The sequence below is a fragment of the Salmo salar genome, chromosome 22 (assembly GCF_965601325.2).
Source record: "Salmo salar chromosome 22, fSalSal1, whole genome shotgun sequence".
In the NCBI taxonomy this organism is placed as follows: domain Eukaryota; kingdom Metazoa; phylum Chordata; class Actinopteri; order Salmoniformes; family Salmonidae; genus Salmo; species Salmo salar.
Window position 1 is genome coordinate 10,210,227 of NC_138312.1, and position 20,725 is coordinate 10,230,951.

The 20,725-nt window shown below is 41.5% G+C and overlaps 1 protein-coding gene across 11 annotated transcripts in view; it reads right to left on the minus strand.

Annotated features, from left to right (window-relative positions):
* LOC106582711 (neuron navigator 1) overlaps positions 1–20,725 on the minus strand; it is a 119,650-nt gene that overhangs the window by 47,245 nt on the left and 51,680 nt on the right. For 10 of the 11 annotated variants that reach the window (XM_082967354.1, XM_014166058.3, XM_082967356.1 and 7 more), the window contains one exon: positions 1,663–1,804. In XM_082967354.1, the coding sequence (XP_082823480.1) occupies positions 1,663–1,804 (142 nt within the window). Of the gene's footprint in view, positions 1–1,662; positions 1,805–9,148; positions 9,374–20,725 lie in introns of those variants that run through there. The other variant, XM_082967359.1, reaches the window with a different exon arrangement.

Here is a 20,725-nt window from a genome sequence, read left to right on the forward strand (position 1 = left end):
CAACAGAGAATAATTCACTGTGACTTTTCCTTACGATAATATTCTGCACAGTGGGCAAGGCTGGGGGTGGCCAAAACAATATAGTACCGTGCTGTAGGGCACCACTACTGAGTCACCTCAGCTATTCTCTTCGGTAAGCACCACCAAACTCATTCATCAAAACAACATGGACACAATGCTGTTTCACCTAATCCGTCCCTCTGCTGAAGTCTTTGTTAATACAAGGTTGACACTGCTTTAGCGTATAAGTAACTACAGGATGAAACCAACCAAGCCATGACAGGGAAATACTTTAGTAAGCCATCATCCAAAAATATTGCCACAGAAAAAAAACAAAGATCTTGTTTGTTTCTAGACAGGTGCTACACTGGAAAATGTACTGTAGGTCTACTGTATGTAGCTGATTCGAGAATTGGGCACAGTGTGTCTTGGCAGCACACCTTATAATGTAATAGAGTCACAGATGGCTCAGTCAGCTATACTAATCCCCATGCTTCATCAATATGCTCTCTCTTGGACGAGAACAGAAGAAAGATGCAGTGTTGCCACAGTAACACCAGAAGTGACAAGCCGTCTGAGAAGCATTTTTCACCTGTGGATAAAGTGAAAACCTCTGTACTTACCACGCCAATGAAGAATGAAATATGTACAGTATTCACAAAACGTAATTGATTACTGAAAGTTGACATTGATCATTTGTGGTGTGAGGATTCATGAAGGGGTTTCTAAAGGGCTATTTGAAGTGCCTGATGAAGCAATAGCAGTGGGTGTGTTTACATTTACATTACATTTACATTTAAGTCATTTAGCAGACGCTCTTATCCAGAGCGACTTACAAAATGGTGCATTCACCTTATGATATCCAGTGGAACAACAACTTTACAATAGTGCATCTAAATCTTTTAAGGGGGGGGGGTTAGAAGGATTACTTTATCCTATCCTAGGTATTCCTTAAAGAGGTGGGGTTTCAGGTGATTCCCCCTGAGATGTCACCTACCAAAAGTGGGTCAACTATCTACAAAATGTATTTTAAATCCAGTTCAGATTTCCACTGACTGTAAGTTGGATGCATGATGTTGCAGTGTTAAATGAAATGCAAAATATCACTTTGATTTGAAATGAGTGGGTAATGGGGCAAACCGTTGCAGTAAACAACTTTGATTGGTGCACAATGACACATCATCTTAATCCATTTCGGATGGAATGACATTGCAGTGTCTGTCGTGTGAACTGCTTCTTTGGGACCCAAATGATTCAGGCAGATTTGGCACGCTTCTGCAGAGGGTGAATAACAGACACAGTCAGGCAGGCAGGGGGACAGTGAGACGGGGCAATGGGTGCAGTGTCAGTCTGAAATACTGACTTAAACTTTTGAGGACAAAGGACTTACCTAACTGTGTTCTTCCAGAACTTAAAACAGAAAAAGTGGTTCCCTTAAATCTATTAGAGTATGCTTTTCTCAAAATACCAGTATCTGCTTACTGTGTGTGTGTGTGTGTGTGGTGTGTGTGTGTGTGTGTGTGTGTGTGTGTGTGTGTGTGTGTGTGTGTGTGTGTGTGTGTGTGTGTGTGTGTGTGTGTAGATAGTACGGCTACATTGTCTGTAAACAGAAGTACATAAACATAGCTGAGGCTGTTGTGATTGAATGTGGCCTTTACTCACCATGACAGAGGAGTTGCGTCTGGAGCCGAGGGGCGTGGTGGGCAGGGAGTTGAGGGAGGAGCTGGCGTTGAACTCCTCAGAGCTGAGGTTGTCTACAGAGCCATCGCTGAGCCCACTGCTGATGGAGCTGCTCTCATCCCAACTGCAGGAAAGAAGGGGTCAAAAGGTTATAATAAAGCAGAGCATGGGACTGTAGAAAGGAATAGTTACTGTGTATTAACAGTTACAAAGCTATCTAACAGTAACTGTGTAGTTACAGAGGAGGTTATCGAAGGAGAAGACAAAGGTAGGCCTAAATTGGCAACAGCTTTGACATGTCCATCTGTCCTCCTGAAGGGATATCATGGTAACTGCCAGCGGAGGCAGGGATCTCTAGCTACAAGCTGTTTTATCAGGCAAGGGATGTCTAAGTTACACAACAGAGCTGCTTTGATTCTAACAACACAACTCTCTTTACTCTCTCATGTGCAACACATCCTCTTAGTAACACACTACAGCTCCATGAGTGGCACTTCGACTGAAGTTTCCTCAGCACGGGACGTGTCTGTTAAATCAAGTTGACTGGTCGAGGCCGAGGGTGGCAGTGGGTTGACAGGCAGCTCAGGGTCAAGGAGCTGGGATGGCGTGTTCCAAGGAGCGATAGAACAAGGGAGCAGGGGAATTAGAGGAGAAGGGGAAATCACAATGACAGCTGCCTGAGGGTAAGGGCTGCCACCCAGCTGCCCGTCTGTCTGGCCTGGTTCACCCTGGGACATATACTAATGGAGAGGCCCCTACTTGAGAGGAGGGAGGGAGGGACACGGATGACCAGTCACAGTGTGGCACTGTAGCCCAAAAATCTGCTTCTGGCTCGCAAGAGAGCAAATAAATTCACAGACCAAATGCATCCTCTGAATACGAGTTAATTTGAATCTCACATGCCAAATATACACATCATTGCATGCAATTTAATTTCAGGAGGGGTGGAGTATGTAGTCGAGAGGATTATTGTCACGTAAGGTTCAGAACAGGACAAAACAGTGTCAAATTTAAAGCAGAGACTTTTGAAATGGAGAGAAGGGGTTGTGAAGACAGCTTTGTATGCCTTTATGGTTTCAATAGAAACATCTCCAGAGTGCTGTAATGTTAAGTACTTCTTAGATTTACATAATTATTATGCTACCTCTCATTAGTTTGACAGGGGTAAGTAGCAATCCATTTTTTATCCAGACACAAACGTGGCATAGAGAAAAGGTAGATACAGTAATAAGACCCTTGGAAAGCTGAGTCATTCCTAACTTCTCTTCCCTTTCTGTGCTGCCCCACTGACTTGAAATTGCTCTTTGTGGGTTTCTACTCTGCAATTAGCAAGGCGATGGAACATGGAATAGTATATGTTAAAAAAAACACAGGGAGAAAAAAAATGGCCCATAAAAAGCCTGAAGCAGAGGAGGCAATTGGACTTAAAGGGATACAGTGCATTTGGAAAGTATTCAGACCCCAAGACTTTTTCCACATTTTGTTACATTACAGCCTTATTCCAAAAGGGATTACATAATTTTTCCCTCATCAATCTCCTCATCAAAATAACCCATAATGACAAAGCGAAAACAGGTTTTTCGATTTTTTTTTGGTGAAATGTATAAAAAAAATATATTTAAAAAAATATATTTAAAAAAATATTCAGACCCTTTGCTATGAGACTCGAAATTGAGCACAGGTGCATCCTGTTTCCATTCATCATCCTTGAGATGTTTCTACAACTTGTCATTATGGGGTATTGTGTGTAGATTGATGAGGGCAAAAAAACGATTTAAACTGTAACGTATCTACTTCATCTACTTCCCCAGAGTCAGATGAACTCGTGGATACCATTTGTATGTCTCTGTGTCCAATATGAAGGAAGTCAGAAGGTAGTTTCGCGAGCCAATGCTAACTAGCATTAGCGCAATGACTGGAAGTCTATGGGTATCGGCTAGTATGCTGGGGAAGTACAAAGGGCCTCATTGCCAAAATCCCGAAGGATCCCTTTAAATCACATGGCTATGGAGGAGTGTGTCCAAAAAAGGGCATTGGTTGAGACCAAGAATCTAACAGTCACTGGAATACTTCACTATATCATTTTGCTCTTTGAAAAGAACTGCTACCATAAATGTACATCATAATCATAACAGGAGAAAGTATATGACATGTTGTTGTCAGCCACAAAATCAACTAAAGTGTACTAATCGTGCATTTCTCAGAAGCGCCAATAACCCTAAGTGGTTAATTCAATCAACAAAGTAGTTCATTTATTTCCTATCCGTTAACAGTTAGAGACAAAACAGACTCTCCATCAAACACACACAGAACTGTTGGCCAACACAGAGACAGGGTGTTGAGTGATGTTTTAATTTGCGGTTGTGGAGCTAAGAGCTTTAAGACTGATCTTTTGCTGGACTGCAGTGCTCTCCGTAGGTGGTTGTCAAACACAACCCCCTCAGGATAGTTCGGTATTTTGGCAATGAAGGCAATTTTAGCCCTTTATCTACTTCCCCAGGGTCAGATGAACTCGTGGATACCATTTTTATGTGTCCGAGTGCAGTTTGAAGGAAGTTGCTAACTAGCGTTAATGAAATTGCTAACTAAAAACAAAAAACAGCATCCACGAGTTCATCTGACTTTGGGGAAGTAGATAAAGGGCCACATCCCGAACTATACCTTTAAATAAGTCCTGTACCCCCACAGAAAGTAGTGCCAATTATCAGTTAATATCCTTTCCAAAACTCTTAATATCCTTTTAATCTAATTTCAAGACTTGTACAAATGCATCCCTCTGACCTATTAGCCACATGTCTAGCCGGCATTGAGAAAAGAGATATCAAAGATTGCAAGATTGGGAGTTAATATATTTAATGCTAAGCAGAGTTTTGTGATGTGCGAAGGTTGAAATGGACTTCTTGGTCTACGAACTTTATAAAGAGGACTGAGGTAAGCCACATTTGTCGACACTCTAAGCAACAATGCTATAAACATTTAGTAGTCCGTGGTAGTCTTTTAACAACCACAAACCAGCAGGGATTTTATCACGAGGACTAGGAAGAACAGCAGGGATGTTAGCTCACAGTAACACTAACACACTTGGCTACATTATTTTATGAATTGTTGTCCAAGTACAGGTTCCATCTTTGATCTTACATTGGGATTCGAAAATGTTATCCTCATACCCACTGGTGAAACCAGCATTTTTGGTACTTGATAAACATCACATTTTATGAGGCAGAGCATTTTTCTTCAAGGCATTCAGTGTTCTGGCATTATTAAAGTGATTAACAGATACCTCAGATATTCACATGAGTCTGGTATGTTCGATCAAGTCACACCTTAGTCAGTAGCCTTAGTCAGTAGTTTGTCCCTGGACACTCATGATGAAGTAAGACAGGGTCATTCCTTTGAATGTCCCCAAGGGGGTGACAAATCCAAGAGAGACAGGGAGGGAGTGGTTTATAGCCTGTAGTCCAGGGATTATAAACTAGATTCAGCTGCAGGTCGGTTTTTTTCCTTGAGTGGATGGTCAGTGGGCCGGAACATAATTACCAATAATTTGTAGACTACAAATTGACCACAAGAAGCCTAAACAGATATAATATTTGGCTAAAACATAATCATTTCAAACCTTGCTTACATACGTATACAACCACGTCGCTCTATAATGCTTGGGAATAGATTTCCAAAATAAAAATCACTTGGACCTGATTTCCTGGTGTTTTAACAGTCTTTTATGTCAAACAATGAAAATGTAAGATATATATACACACTGAACAAAAATATAAACGTAACATGTAAAGTGTTGGTCTCATGTTTCATGAGCTGAAATAAAAGATCCCATACATTTTCCACACACACAAAAAGCTTATTTCTCTCAAATTGTTCACACATTTGTTTACATCCCTGTTACTGAGCATTTCTCCTTTGCCAAGATAAAGCTGTTTAAACAGCATGATCGTTACACAGGTGCACCTTGTGCTGGGACAATAAAAGGCCACTAAAATGTGCAGTTGTGTCACACAACACAATGCCACAGCTGTCTCTGAGGGAGCGTGCTACTGGCATACTGACTGCAGGAATGTCCACCAGAGTTGTTGCCAGATAATTGAATGTTAATTTCTCTACCATAAACCGCCTCAAATGTTGTTCTAGAGAATTTGGCAGTATGTCCAACCGGTCTTACAACCGCAGGCCACGTCTAACCACACCAGCCCAGGACCTCCACATCCGGCTTCCAGTCACCCGGACAGCTGATTTTCTGCACAAACTGTCAGAAACCATCTCAGGCTAGCTCATCTGCGTGCTCGTCGTCCTAACCATGGTTTTGACCTGGCTGAAGTTTGGCGTCGTAACTGACTTCAGTGGGAAAATGCTCACCTTCGATGGCCACTGGCACGCTGGAGAAGTATACTCTTCACGGATTAATCCCGGTTTCAACTATACCGGGCAGATGGCAGACAGTTTGTATGGCGTTGTTTGGGCGAGCGGTTTGCTGATGTCAATGTTGTGAACAAAGTGTCCCCATGGTGGCGGTAAGGTTATGGTATGGGCAGGCATAAGCTACGGACAATGAACACAGTTGCATTTTTCCCAAGGTAATTTGAATGCTCAGAGATACTGTGACAAGATCCTGAGGCCCATTGTCATGCCATTCATCACCATCACCTCACGTTTCAGCATAATAATGCAGGGCCCCATGTCGCAAAGATCTGTACACAATTCCTGGAAGCTGAAAATGTCCCAGTTCTTCCATGACATGCATACTCACCAGACATGTCACCCATTGAGCATGTTTGGGATGCTTTGGATCGACGTGTACAACAGCATGTTTCAGTTCCCCGCCAATATCCAGCAACTTCGTGCAGCCATTGAAGGACAACATTCCACAGGCCACAATCAACAGCCTGAACAACTCTATGTGAAGGACATGTGTCGTGCTGTATGAGGCAAATGGTGGTCACACCAGATACTGACTGGTTTTCTGATCCATGCCCCTAACTTTTTTTTTTAACGGTATCTGTGACCGATAGATGCATATCTGTATTCCCATTGATGTGAAATCCATAGATTAGGGCCTAATGAATTGATTTAAATTGACTTATATGAACTGTAACTCAGTAAAACCTTTGAAATTGTTACATGTTGCATTTATATTTTTGTTCAGTGTATATATAAAAAAATGTGGCTCAAAATACTTGAGGGGCAAATAAAACCTTTGGCCTGTGGGCCGGCAGTTGGGGAACCCTGCCGTAGTCTGTTGATATTGCAACATGTGTCTACTTTGGAACTTACATTTCGGAAGTGGAATTCAGACAAGGAAGGTGGGAGGAACTGAACCATGTACATACTTCATACATTGGGGTGGAAATTGGCCTTTTGTTTTCAGTGGCACTGCTCCAAGCTTACTGGCTGATTTATGCGTTAGTGCTATTATTTGAATTTCTGTCTCTGAGAAAATGTTTAGGTTCGAACGATTGAGAGAGGGGTTGTGTGGTGGGGGAAGAGGGAAAAATATGATCTACATTCTACACTCCTCCCTGGTGGAGCACAAACTGGGACCAGCTGTGTGCAACGAGATGACTCTTACTTATTGGACCCCAAAGCATGTCATTGTGTAAAGTACTGTAGATATGCATGGCTACTAGACCATCTGACTGCTAGCAGACAACTTTCTTCATAATGTAGAGACACTAAACCTAACAATGACTCCACTTGATTCAATCAATCACAATAGATGATATTATTGTGCAGAGAAATGTGATGGAAGCACAATAAAAGCCTGTTTGAGCTATAATGATTTATTTAAACTGTATTCATACAGCCGTGGCTACAGAAACAAACAGCTTAATTGAGCATACAGAGAAAGACAAAAGCTACCTTGAGACTTTGATGTCATTCCTACCAGGCTAATAAGTGTCCCATTTGGATAAGCATCCAGTCATCACACCTAATAAAACAACATGGTACTTTCTCCACACACAAGCTGGGACACTCGTCATCTGACCGGGTTTAAAACCACTATTGGAGTGTCCCACTTTTGATATGATTGTGATATGACCTTGATGAAGTTCTTGACAAAGGCGTTGTATAAAATGTATTATTTATAACAATTTATGACTGCCTTAATTTAAAAAAAAGCTCATTAACACTCATCCATCTTGTTGGAAGCCCAAACACCAGTCTACATTATTAGAGACCAGCTGCCATTGATGTTATCCAATTATAGATGACGCTTTTATTTACCAGTTAGTTACTTGTAGAACTTAAAGGCCGGATGCAGGGACCAGGTAGCCAGTCATGATTAAAGAGACAATTTTAACTTTTGACACAGTGAAAACATACTAGCTTTGTAAAGCAGACATACACACAAACATGTGGGACATGTTACCCTATAGATATTACGCGGTAGTAAAAGGGCCATCGACCATTCATGGTTAAGTCTTCACACAAGACAGTATGCAGCAACCAGACCTGTGCCAAATACTTTCAAATACATTAGCTGTGCTTGATTTAGTTTGCCCAGTATATATAGAACTGATGGAATTGTCCCAAAAGTGAAAACTCCAAGCTAAATCAAGCGCACCTCCAATACTTTCAACAGTATCTGTGTCCCTGGTCTGGTGACAACAACTATGACTGGGAGAAAGGAAGGCAGACAGCACAGCTAGGCAAAAAATATAGTTTGTGACTCTTGGGAGCGAATACCTGTGGCTGAACGCTCAAGGAATCTTCAATTACCCAGATAGCTGTGGTACTGTTGCCGCAATTCCATCATGGAGGGTTCTCTTTTAACCAATCCCATAATTGCTTGTGACAAACAAGTGCCAAGACCCTATCTAACAAGACCTCAGTGTTTGCCAAAGTATAAAGCTTTGCTTGATAAGCAAAATGTTGAGTCACTCTGCTGTAGCTCCATTTGAACAATGAACCCCCAGGTAGCCTAGAGAGAGAGATACATTACTTTTTTTTAAATAAATAACTGAAAATGTCAGTATTTTGATTATATAGCCTATAAGCTAGTAATTGTAGCCAAACACTATTACATTAGCCAGTAAAAAGTATCAAGATGTTCCCATAGGAACGCTGCTGTCGATATATAAAACAAACGGATGATGGATCTATTCTTTTCAACATCAACACTTGAAACTCTACATTTTAGTTAATTGATTTCTATAAAATAATGACATTCACTTTTTTTAAGAAGAACAAAAATACATTATTTAAGAGGCTTTTCAATGTTTTTTTTTATTGAATTAAAAATGTTACAGTAGCTAGCCTCATTTTCATCATTTCAATCCGGTAAACTACACTGTTAACGTTACATTCTAAGCAATTTCGTTGTTCAACTCTTGAGTGAAACGAACTATTTTCAAATTCCACGTGTTCACTGTATTCGGAATCATTTACTGAGCTGCAATACATTGTCTTGACAGTGATACACGCTGATCAGTACCGCTGCAGATCTCTGCTTAGTGCTTACCTTGGACTCGGAGTAAAATGTATCGTCTTTTTCGCACAGGGCGCCGTCCGCTGGCGCTGCCGCATTGGCGGCACTTTCCCAATTAGCACACGTCCGCTCATATTCGCGCAATTCTGACATCAACGAGCATTTTTACAATTATTTCCCGTAGTATCCATGTAGCCGCAAGGAACGCTCCATTCAAATTCTGATATTCACTGCAACAACCTCCTATTCCCTGTTCCCCCAGTAAGGACTGCGAAACGGTTAGGAAACACCCCCAAAAAAGTGACCACCCCCCTACTCTCCCACTCCTGATGGCTAACAGCTGTTGTTCAACTGTTCCCAAAACCGCGCATGTAACCCACATCATATCATCGACACCACCATTATAGCTACTTGAATAAACTACTTGTTCAATGACCCTGGAATTATTACCCTCTTTAGGATTATGTGGATAATATATGGAGATTACATGGCATATGACAAGATATCATGTTTAAGATGACAATGAGTTAAATGTACAGAGAAATAATAAGTAGAACATTTGCAGAATTAATCTGGAAGTTAGGGGGAACCTTGCTTTGCTGTAGGTTACATATGCCAACACTGCACCAGTTTAAAACATGCACATATAGGGGATGCTATTTTTCTAATGTTCTCTCTGTATTGTTGGGCCGATAACTAAGCGTTTCGCTGTTAGTCTACACCTGTTGTTTACAAAGCATGTGAAAAAATAAAATTGGATTGAGAAAGCTAATTAATATAACCTAACATATTCATATACTCCCTCTGGGCTGTCTCTCTTCTCTATGCTCCAACTCCTGCTAAATTGAAGCATTGGAGTGGTAAGGGACACCGCCTCACTGTCTGCCTGTCTTCCAGGAGGCCAGCTTGACTGAGTGTCCTCCCTGCTTGACCTTCAGTCAGAGGACCACCGGGGAGAAGAGATGATAACATAGAGCAGCGGCTAATGTTCACTTAGACATAGACCAGTACACTACGACAATAAATACACCCATTGTGTTTCTGTAGCTAAACACAAATTGCTCCATAACCTATTCCTTTCAACTTATTTTATAACATTATTCACTTGCTGAGACCAGGGTGGAAACTAAGTCCTGGCATAGGCCGGGTAGACTAGCCTGCATTAACTCTGTGAACTGAATGATTCACAAGGCTTAGACAACCACAGCATAATCTAACCAGGACCTCCAGCAGGGCATGAGGAACCTTGGGAAATGTTATTCTGGTTCCTCCCTTCATTAGTAACAGAGCGTTCTCACCGTGATGTCATCAGGTCAGAGGAGCGTCCAACCACTCTGGGAGTTTCACTGTGTGGGCCAAGAAGGTTCCTCCCCAACCAGACCAGACCAACACAGGCCTGAAGATTCAAGGCTAATTGGTTCGATCTGAATGGCGCTGTAAATTGTCTTTGTGTCATGGATCTGTACTGGTCTGATGGTCCAATACATCGCAACGTTGAAAGAGTTGGCTGAAGCACACGCTATCAAAGGGTACTGTGTCTCATGACCAAAGGTGGTCATAGCTAGTCTCAGGAGGCAAGATGATAGACAGCGTAAAGTACACATTTTAAAAGGAAATGTCCGACTGAACGTGATGGCCGTCTCGGGGCTCATCATCATGACATGGACCAAGCTAGCTAGATATGTACGCATACAGCCTATTTACTTTTTTTTTTTTAATTGTGACATCCTTTGAAATGTTAGACATAGAAGGAACACGAGTATGTAAATACTATATCCTGATCATAGACCATCCTGACCGCTGCGTTCTCATTCTGTTCACACTTCACCTCGTCACTTCATGTATCTGTGTAGCGAATCATTTATGTAAACTCGCAAGATCAGGCTGGCTGGCGAGGCTAAGATGTATCTGCCATGGTAGTTCCTGAGTTGGGCCAGACCAAACAGCCAGTGATCTGTTAACAGCTAGCACCAGCCACACAACAAGCAATGGGAAGATTTCTGTCCCAAAGAGAATGCAAATGATATGCCCCAACCAGATGGACTGTGGTGATGATACTCCATAAAAGACTGTTGTGTCTTCCTGCATCTCCTGATACTCGTAACCTGATCTTTTGAATACAAATTATGTTGTAAGCAGTCAGTTTACAGTTTCCCTGTTGCCGTTTTTCTTTATTTCAGTGAGGGACAAACGATCCCTTTCTCACCCGTAACACCTGTAATTGAATTAAATTGAACTTAATAACGATAATAACTGCATTTGTGAAGTGCTTTAGAATTATTATGCTTAAAGTGAAAGCCATTCCCAGGAGACCAATTTCCTGCTGCCTTTGAAATGAACTACAGTATATCAGGCATTTATACAAATACTGTACACATATGCTTTACATCTCCTGTCTCCTGTTTATCTGACCAATTCAGAGTGCTGCTAAACATGCTGTCACCTATCCAATACGTAACCTTCACTAAGCTGTAACTACTAATATAGCCATTACCTACTGACCAAATGTCTTGTGTCTGAAACAACCATCACCAAAATGTTTGCTTAGGTCACGACTCACCATTCAAGAATATAGCATTTTCGGGTGGGATGTGTGCAAGCTGTTCGAACACTGATTTCCACTGTCAGTGTGAATGACTGCGATGACTGTATACTGGAGGCAACGGAGGTAACTCATAACATGTGCTGCACTCTCTTTGCTGTGGTTAACTGCTGTTGGCTGTACTGCAGCAGACAGACCAACAGGAAGCTGCTTTCATGCTCTGACCTTTCATGGCTGTGGTCTTTATCAGTAGCTGTCAGCTCTTTCTGCTGGACCAGTTGAAAGGTAAAGAGCAAAGCTCTCTGGTCGGCTTAACATTTCTGCAAATCCATGTTTGAGGTTTAGTTAAAAATGGTAGATATGACCCTGCCTGTTATGTGTAAAAAGACAGCCATTTATTTTGTTATAAATGAGAGGGGTGGAGGGATGAAAGGAGGGAGAGGAGGACAGGGGGGCACCCACCCTCAGAATGATTCTTAAATATGAATCCAGAATTGGCATTGGCTAAAGTAGTCCATAAAAATCATCTAAAATATTGATAGGTGCCAGCGGAGTCTCTTCATCTACACGGTATGAAATAAGGTAGGTATCCAGAGGCTGTTGTAGAAAGCTATATCCACTTTATAATCAAGACAGGTATCCACTGCTCTTTGACAACCCCTTTGATTACCCAGTGGAACACCATTCATGCATTCAGGAAGAAACTTCTACTTGAAAAGGCTTGACTCAATAACCCAGAAAATCAATCGATAATGACTACCAAGGCTAATGGTGCAATAACACAATCCTTCCAGCAGAAGGCACAATGAGCCCAGATTGAGGGAGCCTGCCATGGCATGGACAATGACAAGGATTGGCAGGATGACTTGGGTGTCATTGCTGCATTTGTTGGCAGCTGGTGCCTGACCACTACAGTCTTTCTTGCATTGTGTACATTGTATTCTATTTGTGCACACGTTGTCCACATACTTTCATTAATCAATTTATATTCAAGAGCTTTATTTATCATGAAAAGCGTAGAATTCCTCTGAAGTAATGCATTATAAAAGTCTCTAAGTAGGTCTCTGAGGATCAAGCTCAGTGTCCACTGGCACACCCTGCTGTCCAGACAGTTTTTCCTCATCACTTTATCCTCTTATTCAATCAGTACATGAAAAAGAGAGAATCGTACAGGTATTTTGATTTGTATTGAGCTTGACCCTGGCAAAGCTAACAGAATTGTGCTGCCATCAGCAGCAAGGCAAGGCGGCACAGGACAGTAGCTCCAGTAACACTAGCAGTGAAACAGTAATGGCTCTGAGATGCATCGGTGAGTCCATCTGAGACTGGAGCTCTGTATATCCACGTGAAAATGGACTCCCTCTGATTGTTGGGCTGGAAAACATCAGCCAGACTAGACCTCAGACATGACAGGAGGGTTCCCTTACCAAACACCACATCACAGGGGCACACCAGGACGCCTAGCCCTGATATGGTTGTAATGGAGCCTGCCTGCCGTGAGTGATGACATGACATCATGGACATGATACACAGATGTTCACATGCCCCCAGGGCTACGGTCATCTAATTAGATACTGGTCCGTTTATCAGACATGCATGTGGAGGTGATACTGTAGTGGTGGTCTTCTTGATTCTGTCTTCTACTATTGACCCCTCCAGTGACAGAGGCATCCCATATTGCCCACAGATGTGTCACACTCTCTGTGTGTGTGTGTGTGTGTGTGTGTGTGTGTGTGTGTGTGTGTGTGTGTGTGTGTGTGTGTGTGTGTGTGTGTGTGTGTGTGTGTGTGTGTGTGTGTGTGTGTGTGAGTATGTGAGTGTGTGTGTTTCTGTGTGTGTTTCTGTGTCTGTGTGTGTGTAAGGGGAGGGCCTCCTCTGTTCACATGTGGCCCCAGACCCCTCCTGGCCTCGGGGGTAGGGTATGTAGAGTAGAGTGATCCCCTCCCTCTTCACCTTACCCCTATACATATCTACTTTTATCGATCCAGTATCCATGCACATTGTAAATATGGTACTGGAAATGACCCTGTATATACATACTATGCATACTTACTTTAGCGTGTTCTTCTTATTTTTTTATATCTTTTGTGATTTTGTTCTACGTTATTATTTTTAGTTTACATTGTTATTGATTACTACATTGTTGGGGTTAGTGTTTGCAAGTAAGGCATTTCACTGTACTTGTGCATGTGAAATTAAAACGTGAAACTTGAGTCATGGCCCATAAAGGGTTGACCCCGAGCAGCGGTCCAACTAAACCGTAATCCCTGCAGGGCTTTTGGAGGGTCCGGCCAAGCAGGCCCAGACCTAATCACTCTGCACATGGCTTTATGTGGGTCAGGAAAGCACTATGCTAGGCTGGTCAGGAAAGCCAAGCAGGGACTGACTGTGGAGTAGAGTCCAATGTATGCAGGAAAGGGAAATTGAAGGCAGACTGTTCCGTGCTTTGTGGACCAGTATTAGATGACTAGAGGCAAATGCTGTACTGTATGCACTCAAGTATGGGTGTGTTGATGTGCAATTTCCATTAGAATGAGCCATAGTGTAAATGGTTACACACACACAGAGACACAGAGAGAGAGAGAGACAGAGAAGCTCGATTTCCTAGCATGTGCAAAGCTTTTTCACCGTTGCCATGGAAATGATATTACCAGAAGAGCAAACTGAAACGATGGATTAGCTAACATGAAGGAATCCATTCGTTGTCTTAACTCAGTAATACATAGCACGTACTTAATATGCATATCTTTGGTCAGACTCTGAATAGTGTTGTATTTTAAACAGCATTATGCATACTGTATGATAATCTAACCGAACATGATGTTGTTCAACTTGTTCATCAGAAACAGCACCTATTATGGAAAGAGAGGGATTACATTCTAATGACCCTAACTCAAACAGAATGACCACTTGCAAGTCTTTGTGCCGTAATAATTGATAGCTGATCTGAAACCATCAAAAAGTATGTCTGCCATGGAAGGATTCAAAGGGGAGTTCTAACAATAGGTACGAGCCGCAGATATCCATTGCCTAGACTCCCACTATACCATTTCATGTTTGGATGCACAGCAATCTTCTTAATCGGTCAATATGAAGCCCTTTCATCCTCCACACACACATAACTACACACACGTGCACGAATACACACACGCTGACTCCAGCACACTGACTCGTCAGTGGGTCAGAAGAGGAGGGTTGCCATGGCAGCGTATCCCGATCCATGTGCCGCATGATGAGAGGCGTGTTGCTGCACCAGCCTTTCCCTTCCTTTTCCCTGCACTGCTTAGAACACTGTTCAGTGTGCACACACACACACACACACACACACACACACACACACACACACACACACACACACACACACACACACACACACACACACACACACACACACACACACACACACACACACACACACACACACACATACAGTCCATCACACCTGTACCACCATGTTCCCACATACATTACCTCACCTTGCCGCACAGTGGAAAGAGGGGGGTCATAGATAGCCTAGTACAGTACCCCCATTCCACACGGTAATGTAAGCTACTCACCCTGTAGGCATCTCCATAATCGATACCTCAGCATGCAGTCAAGTGCTTTATAGCCGGTTCAGTAAACAGGGCAGAATCTGAATCCCCAAAAAATTCGGAGTCATTCGTTTTCTGTCTGAGTCTAAATAAGCTTTCAGTAATGCTTTGAGTTACTCAACGTCTGCCAGGAAAAGACAGTAAATCCCTTGGTTGCGATTAACAGAGAGCATTCTGGGTGGGCCTCATTTAGCGAAGTTCCATGTTTGCATGTCCTTTTTAACACATTAGACAATTCGCTCCATCAAAGAGCGAATGACAAAACAGATTATCCTCCTGTGAAATGACGGGATTGGACATGAGAAAGTAGCTATCAGGCTGAAACAGAACGCTGATGCCGCAACTCGATGGGTCTAAGGGTGTAACCGTAAATGACGGGTGAAAGCTAAATTCTACATTTGTAAAGATGGCACTGAATGGTGGGACATTTATCATTTCTCTTTCAGGTATAGCAAACCTAAACTATATTCAGTAATATCGTTATTACAGTATTGTCATTATTACAGTAATGTCATTATTACATTATTACATTAATATCATTATTACAGTAATGTCATTATTACTCCTAACCCAATGTGTGGAATATGATTCAGGGAGACCTGGTTAAAATGGCTGCCAATGTTACAATACGATACTGGTGATGGTTATCCTCTATTATTATGTGGTGTGAAGAGTGTAACTACAGAAAACTACGATTCTGTCATTATAAAGACATTATGATTCTACCATACAGATTCCAACAGATGGTACATTACCCTCCTTCCTCCAAAATGGGGCCTTGTCAGAATGTTCAGATGGAAACGTATTGTGTAGAACATACATTATTTTCGGTCATGGGGAGTAAGCCATAGAGCCTATCAGCTCTATGCATCATATTTCTATCTAAACATTTCACCCTTTTCTAAACACACCGCACACCTCACTCAGAGGAATGGCATTGCTCTCTGGGTGCCCGGGTTACCCAAGCACACAGTACAGCATAGACTAGCTGTGGATATCACACACAGCCCTACATTACTATGTGTTTTGATGTTGTTAATGTAGCAATATAATCAAAAGTCATTAGGCCACCAACAATGTGCTGCAGGTTCAATTCACTCCATAGAACCCAAACCCCCGGAAGGACCACACACAGTGGCTTGGTCTAAATGTGTTGTAACAAGCAAAGATTAGAGCATCTGGTTTGATAACATGTATGACAAATTGCCTCAATTAAGTCAACGATTTAACATAACAGCCAACCAGGAATCAGAATACAGAGCCATCTGAATTATAGATGTGGCTATAATATTATACTACAGGACCATTTTAGCTCAACATTCCCATTTTACTCATGGCAGTCAAACCTTCCTTCGGATATGCTTGACAGTATTCTATGGCTTCCATTCAGATAAAGGAGAATGTATTAGGAATGATGGCGAATTAGCTGGAGAAATGCTCCTTCTCCCCACAGTCACACTGGAGCTGGTTGCTATGGAGATGCAGGAGGGGCTTGCAGAAATGATCTATTTTCATGAGACTGTAGATGCTAATGGTTTCCAATGAGCTGAACTGTGTGTGTGCTTGTGCTGTCCGAATCGTGGATTATTTTCACATTGACTGTACGTACAGTAGCTCTCAGATGAAATGAATTAATGGTTACCAACAAGAACAGCAGTGTTACTAAAAATGCAAATGCATTCAGAAGTAAGATGAGATATGTAGTATGGGGGAAACTAGAGCATGAGCCTTCTCTTCCGTTTTTAAGACCTGGATTAGCCTAGCTGCATACCGGTAGTTACTCATACTATAAAACGCTATTATTGTCACGTCCTGACCTTAGAAAGCTGTTATTTTCTATGGTAGAGTAGGTCAGGGTGTGAGAGGGGGGTTTTCTAGTTTAGTTTTTCTATGTTGTCAGGTTCTAGTTTTGTATTTCTATGTTGGGTTTTGTTTGGGATGATCTCCAATTAGAGGCAGCTGGTCCTCGTTGTCTCTAATTGGAGATCATACTTAAGTAGGGGTTTTTTTCCACCTGGGTTTGTGGGAGATTGTTTCTGAGTTAGTGTATGTTTCTACTCTGCGTCACGGTTTGTTGTTTTTGTTCGTTCAGTTTATTGTGTATGTATTGCAAAGTTTCACAGTGAAAATAAAATGTGGAATGACACACGCTGCACTTTGGTCCGCTCCTTCCTACGACAGCCGTGACAATTATAGATTAGCCCTTTGACGGTCAGTAGCATAGCACTATTCCTATGAGAATGAGGGGTTTATCCGAATCAAGGACATTTCCCGCTGAACTCAAAGACAACACATCTGCACAGTATGTATCATGAAGGCTTTTCAGGCGGTTTTAGCATTCAAGCACAAGAATGTATCGAAGGTCATGCTCCAATTTCAGTGTCTTCAAAAAGTATTCATACTCCTTGACTTTTTACACATTTTGTTGTGTTACAACTTGAATTTAAAATGGATTAAGTTGAGATTTTACACACAATACCCCATAATGTCAAAGTGGAATAATGTTTTTAAACTTTTTTTACAAATTAATTAATGAAAAGCTAAAATGACTTAAGTATTCAAACCCTTTGTTATTGCAAGCCTAAATAAGTTTAGGTGTGAAGATTTGCTGAACAAGTCACATAATAAGTTGCATGGACTTGTTTAAAAAGTTAAACATTACAAAAGGTATCCTTTTTAGATAATACTATACTAAAAATATTAATGTCACCAAATATATTGAAACACACTGTTTTACAATGAAGGTCTACAGTAGCCTCAGCTGCACTCTGTAGGGTAGCACCATGGTGTAGCTGGAGGACAGCTAGCTTCTGTCCTCCTCTGAGTACATTGACTCAATGCAAAACCTAGGAGGCTCATGGTTCTCATCCCCTTCCATAGACTTACACAATAATGATGACAATTTCCGGAGGACGTCCTCCAACCTATCAGAGCTCTTGCAGCATGAACTGACATGTTGTCCACCCAATCAAAGGATCAGAAAATGAATCTAGTACTGAAAGCATAAGCCACAGCTCACTGTAGCGCATAAAATGTGGTGAGTCGCTGACTCAAAGAGAGAGAAAGACAACCATTTTCTTCCAAAATTAAGGAGAAGCAAGAGAGAGCTATATTTCGTAGTATATACATTTTTTACTTTCACTTACTTTGCTAGAGTCAATTGCAGCTAGCTAGTTTAGCCTACTCAAACACCAGACTCAAACAGAGGGATGCTATGTTAGCTAGCTGGCTATGGCTATCCGACACTGGAACTCTTCCAACTCAAGGTAAGCTTTTGGTTTTAAAAATGTATTGCCACCGGGACCTGCTGGTGTAACTGTTAAACTGCTTTCTGCTGACTGTACACTGTACTGCATGATTTGTAGCGGGTTTACTAACACGTTAGTTCTAATAGCTATGTTGACTATGACATGACAACGATGTAGGTGGTGTGTAGCAGTTAGTGGTCATGATATGAAGGTTTAGCTTGGAAATGTTTTTTTCTCCTGGTCACAGACAGCTAATGTGTTGTGCACTGAAGTCCACAAGCGAAGGGAAAAGGTGAGAGGCGGAGAGCACTTAGATATACAACAAGCTGTTTGTATGTGGCTGCTATGAAGGTGAACTGTGTTTGCGGCTGATCAGGGAGGGAGGTAGCCTAGTGGTTAGAGCATTGGACTAGTAGCCGAAATGTTGCGAGATCGAATCCCTGAGCTGACAAGGTAAAAATCTGTTATTCTGCCCCTGAACAAGGCAGTTAACCCACTGTTCCTAGGCCATCATTAAAAATAAGACTTTGTTCTTAACTGACTTGCCTAGTTAAATAAAGGTAAGAAAAATGATATAAAATTGTGCTGAATCTGTTGGAAAATGTTTCTTAAAATGAAGCAACTGGAACAAAATGGGGATAAACATTGAACTGGGTGAATGGAATATGAATAACAGTTAAACTGTAATAAAATTCTGTAAAAGAAATAAGGCCATGTTCATAAAAAAAAATTATCATCCGCCCTCATCTTAAACGGCACCGACCGCCACTGCATACAATTATCTATAAAGGTCCCTCAGTCGAGAAGTGAATTTCAAACAAAGCTTCAACTACAACGACCAGTGAGGTGTTCCAATGCCTCGCAAAGAAGGGCACCTACTGGTAGATTGGTAAAAAAAAAAAAAGATATTGAATATCCTTTTGAACATGGTGAAGTTATTAATTACATTTTGGATGGCGTATCAATACACCCAGTAACTACAAAGATACAGGCATCCTTCCTAACTCAGTGACGAAGAAAACCGCATAGGGATTTCAACATGAGGCCAATGATGACTTTAAAGTAGTTAAAGAGTTTCATGGCTGTGATAGAAGAAAACTAAGGATGGATCAACAATATTGTAGTTACTCCACAATACTAATCTAAATGACTGAGTGAAAAGAAGGAATCCTATGCAGAATAAAAAATAAGGCACTAAAGTAAAACTGCAAAACAATTGCCGAAGAAATTAACTTTATGTCCTGAATACAAAGTGTTAAGGTTTGGGGTAATCCAACACAACACATCACTGAGTACCACTCTTCATATTTTCAAGCATGGTGGTGGCTGCATCATGTTATGGGTGTGCTTTTCATTGGCAAGGACTAGGGAGTTTTTTAAGATAAAAAGAAACGGAATAGAGCTAAGGACAAGCAGAATCCTAGAGGAAAACCTGGTTCAGTCTGCTTTCTAACAGACACTGGGAGTCAAATTTACCTTTCAGCCGGACAATAACCTAAAACTCAAAGTCAATTATACAGTACACTGGAGTTGCTTACCAAGGCAACAATGAATGTTCCTGAGTGGGCTAGTTACAATTTTGACTTAAAAAGACTTAAGAATCTATGGTAAAACATGAAAATGGCTGTCTAGCAATGATCAACATCAATCTTAACAGAGCTTGAAAAATGTAAAAAAATAATAGTGTGAAAATATTGTGCAATCCACGTGTGCAAAGCTCTTAGAGACTTACCCAGAAAGACGTTACAGCAGTAATCACTGCCAAAGGCAGGGGTGTGAATACTTGAGATATTTCTGTATTTCATTTTCAATAAATGTGCAAAGATTTCTGAAAACATGTTTTGACTTTGTCATTGTGGGGTATTACGTGTGGATGGGTGAGGATTTACTCATTTTTTTATAAATGTTAAATTCAGGCTGTAACAACAAAATGTGGAATATGTTTTCTCTTAGAGATTTGGTAGTTATACTATCCCTTCGTTATATTCTGCCAGATAAAGTACATTGGGGATCTCGATCCAAGCGTATGGTTATCAAAAAGATGCCTGTAGTCCTGTCTCTGTGTATGGGCTGACCTGGGAACAGGTGGCACACCACAGGAGGTACAGGGTTTCTCATCATGGTCACCTTAAATAGCTCACCTAGGGATTGAGGACACAGGTGGCCCAGTGCTGAGCACTCACTACGAGGCATTTTTACAATCACCAGACATACCATCTTACTCTCA